Raw genomic sequence first — 7,051 nt, 5'->3', positions numbered from 1 at the left:
AAAAAAAGGTGGTGGGGGGAAGGGAAGCCACAATGAGAAGGAAGATTTTGTAGTACATATTTCCAGTGAGGGACTCATATTCAGAATATATACGGAATTCCTACAAATTAGTAATAAAAGGTGGCAAAATATTAGAAGAGTAGGCAAAATATTAGAAGAGACACTTCACAAAAGACGGTATCTAAGGGGCTCGAAACATGTAAGATTGCTCAACAGAAAAAGTCAAATTAAAATCAAAAGTAGAGTTGCCCTACACTCCTATAAGAGTAGAAGAATTTAAAAGATCTGACATCAACAGTTGGTGATAATATCAAGCTACTAGGACTCTCACACATTGCAGGTGGGAGTGTATATATATTTTTTATTACAGTTTAGCAGTTTAGCATCTTCTAAACCTATTAGATTTCAATTAAATTATAACTCATTTTTATTTTAAAAACTATCATATTTATCATCTTTAAATTTTACATTTACTTTATAATTAACTCAACATTTATATCCTAGAATTATGACAAAAGAAACTTCCCATGAATTCTGAGTCTAATTAGCTAAAATATTTTTTTCTTTTTCTATTTACCTTGAAGCTGACTGTCTTTACAACTCCCCTTTTTATCTTAACTTTAAAGCTTATCCTCTTCTTTTCTAGCATCAGTAATCTGAGCATATGTAGGTTTCTGTATGTTTAACATAAACTTAACCAAAATATTTTTTGTATTTATGAGAATGGAGAATTGTAAGGTTCTGAAATTCGTATGAAAGGAAAATAGGGTTATCCAGGTAAAATTTAGCACTAGTACCAAACGAACAATGAGTTAAAATACAGGGCATTTTATTTTCAAAATATATCTTTCTGATTTTAGTGTACTACCAACTATTTATTAAAATATCTAAGATACATTATTCAATAATATGAATTAAAGATAAATTTCTTGTAATCGTAATGCTTAAAGACAATTTCTATTAACAATATAGATGCATATTTTCTTAAATGTTTTTCTAAGGAAAACATAAAAATACTTATCCTTTTTTTAACTTAGAGACTATTATGGACAACTTTTTATCTTAAAATTAAAATATAGGCCTATATCATTTTTTGTGACATATAATATTCAATTTAAAAGTGAAAAATACTGTATTTTAAAAATCCATTAGTATGAATATTTAGACTACTTTCAGTTTTTCATTGTTACAAACACCCTGTAAAATCTATCCTTATATGGATACACATTTTGGAATAATTGTCCAATTATAGCCTCAGTATAATTCTTTAGAAGAGATTGATCAAAACATTAACATAATATGTACTCTGATGCTTTTTGATATCTATTGCCAAGTTACCTAGTTGTAATGCTCACCACTAATCTATTTGTATCAAGTTGTAACTTCATAGGTTATTTATTTTTTGTCAGTTGGACATGTGAGTGGTATACATTCTGAGACCTAGCTCTCTCAAATTTTACATTTTTTGCTACCTTATTTTTTTGTTATTTTCTGCTATGTCATTTAATAAGGAGTTATTTTGATAAAGTGCATGGCATAGAAATAGAAAATACACAATATAATCATATGGAGTTAGAGGTAGTTTTGAGACTCCATTTAGTATAAGGGATGCTAAGTATAATTTTACCTTCTTCCATCTCTTACTCCACTGATTTTTCTATTATGTAAGTTGAGATTTTAGACCTAGCCTACTGTTAATAACTTGTTGTTTTTTAACATTATTTATCTTGATTTCAAAAATCTTTCGTTGTTTTCAGTTTTGCACTTAAGTGTACAACAAACATTTTGACTTAATTTGATGCTTAACTGGTTTCATTTTTCATAATTTCGAAGAGTGATTTCAGATTTTAAATGACATTAAGATCCTTTTCCATCCAGAGACCTTGGAATGCCCAGTTCTTGCCTTGACTGTCCTATTCATTCAGTAAATTGTATGTGTATGTGAGTTGTGTGAACCATTCTGCTTATTACAGAAGTAACAAGTAATAAACATTCATTTAAAGAATATCGGTATGCAAAAGAATGAATCATCATCATTGTTAAAATATTTCAGTGTATAGATGTACACCCATGTGTGTGCATGTACAGCATTTTTATTTTTTATAAAATGTGATTGTACTTGGAATGATCACAATATTTTCCTTTTTCTCAATTAAAATCAGTTCACATACTCGAATGGAAATGTCAAGTCATGTTCCTTTATTGACCTAAATAGTTAGCAAACATGGATAGATACTTAGAGTAGCTTAGAAAGCCCCTTCTATTGCAAAACTAAGAGTTTTTGCAGTGGCAGTAACAGATAATCATTTTTTCTGGAATTAGTGTTTATTTCCTTGATCCTTTCCTTTCAATTACCCATGCCTTTTAAATTACCTGTGTTAGAATTACGTCAGCTCAGGGGAAAAAAAAAAAAAGTAAGACTGCTATTTTTTTTCTGTTTTATTTTGTTTCATTTTCTCTTATAGTAACAGTCTCTAAGTACATTGGACTGGAGAGAAGAGAGTACCAGAAACTGGCCAAAACCAAGAAGGAGAAAACAATTTCTTCCTCACTTCTATTGTCACTACTGAAGGTTTTAATTCTGAAATAGTAAAGCCTCTACACCTGAATTATGTGTCCAGTGTCTTTACTGTATTTCAGTCAGAACTTTTACCCTGTCTACTCCACCTTGAATCCAGAAGAAGCTCCAATGCAAGTGAAAGTAGCCCAGGATCTTCATTCATGAAGCCAAGGGTAGAGAGTATCCCATTTTCCTTCTGCTCTTTAGGTTGACCCGAATCTCCCTCCCCCAGTCTGCCCTTCCTCTTTCACTTCAGAGCTCCTAGCCTTCAGCTGGCTTGTGACCTTTCCCAGAGGCAGGATCCCTTACTCAGATGGGATCTGACTACAAACCTTCTCTTGTTACTGCTTCTTCTCTTTGAAAGCTGTATACTCTCTTCAGTGTGTTAAGATACCTGTTACCAAAAGTAGACCTATCATAAAGCTAAGGAAGAAAAAGCATCAGGGCCACTTGCTTGCACAGGTCTGTTTCAAAGTCATGGACTTAATTTTGTGTTCTTTTCCTCAGAGAGAGTTCATCAAATTTTATATAGTTCAGGCCCCACTGAACCTGGATCTGCTTGTTCACCATCTCCCCTGGAGTGGTGTACTGGAGGCAATTCATATCAGCTCACAAGAGCTAATCACTCAACTATTATATATTTGGCTCTTATCAAAAAAAAAAAAGACGTATTGGTGATGATGTGGGGGAACTGGAACCATTGCATACTGTTGGTGGGGATGCAAAATGGTGCAGCTGTTATGAAAAATAAGATGGCAGTTCCTCAAAAAAATTAAAAACTGAATTACCATATGATCCAGCAATCCCACTTCTGGGTATACACTCAAAAGTTTTGAAATCAGGATCTATAAGAGATGTTGGCACTCCTGTGTTTACTGTAGCATTATTCACAATAGCCAAAATGTGGAGATAACTTAAATGTTCATCAACAGATGAGTGGAGAAATAAAAAGTGGCATATGCATTCAATGGAATACTATATAGCCCTAAAAAGCAGAAAATTCTGCAATATGCAGCAACATGGATGAATCTTGAGGACATTATGCTAAGTGAAATAAGCCAGTCACAGACAGACAAATACTGCATAATTCCACTTACAGGAGTATCTAAAATAGTCAAATTCATGCAATTAAAGAGTAAAATGGTGGTTTCCAGGGGCTGAGAGAGGGGAGAAATAGGGAGTTACTAATCAGCGGGCATAAAGTTTCAGTTAAAGAGGATAAATAAGCTCTAGAGAGCTGCTGTATAGCATTGTACCTACAGTCAACAATGATGTACACTTAAAATGTGCTAAGAGAGTAGATCTCCTGTTAAGTGTTGTTACTGTTAGGTAGCTAGTCAGACATGAACTACAGGGGAAAAAGGAATAGAGACCCAGCTCTGTAACCATAGAAACTTCCCTTGAAGACCTTTCTTAAGCACCTCCCAGAAATACCTCCCTTTTAGGGTTATAAATTACCCCAAATCCTAGAGCACAAGGCCATAAAAGCTGCTGGCTTAAACCAACTAAAAACACATGCACAGAAAGTATTGCCCCTAACTTCAGCCTCATTACACCATCATTATACTCTCATGACTATGCCAGGAAGTTCATAAATCTAATTATAATGGATCAAATTCTGGATAAACATGCGCAGTAGGAAAAAAGTTATATAGTAGCCAATTATCAGTCAAGGTGACCTCACATAGGGATCATCTAGGACCGCCCATCATGGCCCAAATATAAACAGATCTTCCCATCTGTACATTGTTACAGCTCTCCTGGCTGGAAACCTGCCTCTCCTTTTGGGGTGTACTATCTTCTCTTTATCTCCTAAACTCTTAATCTCTTTATCGCCTTCCTTAGCACAGCCCATCTCCTTCTAAATTGTACTTTCAATAAATCTTACTTTTTCTCAATCTCGCTGACCTGTAATTCTTTACTGCGTTGGTGGGGAAGAACTGAGGAACAACACACAACACCACCATCCACTGTAGTCCACTATCCACCAGCATCCTCCTCCTCCCCCATGCCTTTTAGTGTGGGAAATCCAAACAGTTGGAGGAAAGAAGTTGATATTTAACTTTTTTAGTCTCCTAAGCCAGATTGTTCTAAGATGCCAAAATATACACAAGGAATAAATAGTGGGAAAATAAAGTTGTATTTCCAAAGTATTCATATTTGTGATATTTTTATACCTGATACTTAAATTCTATCTCCATACTGGGGGATTTAAAAAAAAATGCACATTTAATATTTAGTTTCTTTTTCTTTTCCTTCTTTTTTTTTTTGGTATAGCACTTTTGACTTTCATTTCTTTTAAAAATACATTTTCTATTTTACATTTTTATTAAATTTACTGGGATGAGATTGGTTAATAAAATTATATACATTTCAAGTGTACCATTCAATAACATCATCTATATATTGCACTGTGTTTTTACCATCCAAAGTCAAATCATGTTTCACCATGTATTTGACCCCCTATCCATTTACCTACCTCCCTTTCCCCTTTTCCTCTGGTAACCACTGAACCTTTTTCTGTGTCTATGAGTTCTTGTTTTTCTTGTTTGTTGCTTTCGGTTTTATATCTCACATATGAGTGAAATCCTTTAGTTCTCAACTTTTTTCTGTCTGACATATTTTACTTAGCATGATAATCTCAAGACCCATCCTTATTACAAAAGGCAGTATTCCATCTTTTCTTACGGCTCAATCATATTCCATTGACCTGGTTGGCTTGCCAAATAATGTAGGGAAGAGGCAAGAGAACTAAATGTTAAATCAAGCTTTATTCTGAGATGGCAATGTACTGATCAGCCCTATGGCCAGACCACAAGAAAACCTACCGAATAAAGGAAGGTTTCTGTTGGGATTACCATGAAGGAAAAACAGAAAAATAGAGTCTTTAATTTAATGCCCTACACAAAATTAACATATTCATTCATTCCCTATGGCTAAAACCATGGGCAACCTATGGACCAAAGGCTGACAATTGCCCTCAGGTCTTTCTCACTACATACTCTTATCTCTCACACTGTATGCTTTCTGAAGAAAGGAAAATGAGTAAAAAAAGTCTTTAAAGTGTAATTCACAGAAAGTAAGGATGCTTTATAAGCTGAATTCCTTGAACACTTGCAGTCCCTCTCACTGGCTTTTTCTCGGTCCCTCTCAATGTCTCTCTCTGTGTCCCTCTGAGTCTTAAGTCTCATTCACTTCTTGCCTCTGAGAGGAGACAACACTGTCTATGGAGTATTACTCCTTCTTTAATCAACTTTCCTTTTGACTCTTAACTGTGGTGTGTGCTTGAATTTCTTTTCTGTCCTCAGTCAAGAACACACTCTCTCTCTCTCTCTCTCTCTCTCTCTCTCTAATACAGGGCTTGAGCTCATCCCCCCTCAGAGAAATTTGCCCTGTCCTTCATTACAGGTACCACACTTTCTTCATCTAATCATCTATTGAAAAACACTTCTGGTGTTTCTATGTCTTGGCTACCTTTTCCTCTAAGATCAGAACTAAGACAAGGATGCCCACTCTCACCACTCTTATTCTATATAGTATTGGAAGTCCTAGCTAGAACAATTAGGCAAGAGAAAGAAAGAAAAGCCATCCATATTGGAAATGAAGAAGTCAAATTGTCACTTTTCACAGACGACATGATTCTTTACATAGAAAACCCTAAAGACGCTACCAAAAACCCCTTAGAAACAATAAATAAATGCAATATTGTTGCAGGATACAAAATCAGTGCACAAAAACCCAATGTGTTCCTATACACAATGGAATTTTAGAGAAAAATGAAAAAAAAATCTTTTGGAATTGGAAGAAACAGAATAAATTACTTAGGAATAAACTTAAAGAATGTGAAGGATCTATACCCTGAAAATTATGAGACATTATAAAAAGAAATTGAAGAAGAGACAAAGAAGTAGAAAGATGTTCGTATTCATAGACTGGGAGAATCATCATAGTAAAAATGGCTGTATTATCTCCAAAAATATATATAGATTAATTCATTTTCTTTAACCAAAGACTTTTCTAAGAAACAAACTCATCGGCAATATTGAAGAATTGATTTACATTTTTTCACAATCTCTCTCTGTGTGTACCTTTTTATCTGCAACTTAAGCAGAAATCCCCCATTACATGTGGTTAAAATCGGCAATTGTCTGCCATTAAACATGTTGTGAATTTCTACATCCCTTGCACCATTTCTGGTGCCATTGAACCAGAAAGCTATGACATGGACCCTTACTATTGCCAAGAACTTCAAACGCAAATGTTCTACTTCCAGAGGAGAAACGTTAAATTTAGGGAAAATAAATGCGTGGGTAGGGATCCAGCTCCCCCAGCTCCCCCAGCTCCGCATGCAGCCGGCTTGGATGGGCGGCCAGCTGGGTTGGGCGGGGCTGAGCAGCTGATCCCTCCAGCCGCCCCGTGGGGCAAGCGACCGCGCTTGCGCTCGAGCTGCCTCCAATCCGGGGCCAACTGCCATCACCGCGGAGAGGCCCG

At 35.4% G+C, this 7,051-nt stretch overlaps 1 protein-coding gene across 1 annotated transcript in view; it reads left to right on the top strand.

The window, feature by feature from the left end:
• The window catches only part of LOC102879179 (disintegrin and metalloproteinase domain-containing protein 5-like), a 131,855-nt gene extending 129,130 nt beyond the window's left edge, over positions 1–2,725 (top strand). Inside the window, exon 21 of the mRNA XM_015592804.1 lies at positions 2,641–2,725. Within this exon, the coding sequence (XP_015448290.1) occupies positions 2,641–2,725 (85 nt within the window). The remainder of the gene's footprint in view (positions 1–2,640) is intronic.
• Positions 2,726–7,051: the final 4,326 nt, after the last annotated feature.

The sequence above is a fragment of the Pteropus alecto genome, unplaced genomic scaffold, assembly GCF_000325575.1.
Source record: "Pteropus alecto unplaced genomic scaffold, ASM32557v1 scaffold24, whole genome shotgun sequence".
Taxonomy (NCBI): domain Eukaryota; kingdom Metazoa; phylum Chordata; class Mammalia; order Chiroptera; family Pteropodidae; genus Pteropus; species Pteropus alecto.
This window is presented reverse-complemented; position numbering and strand designations above follow the sequence as displayed.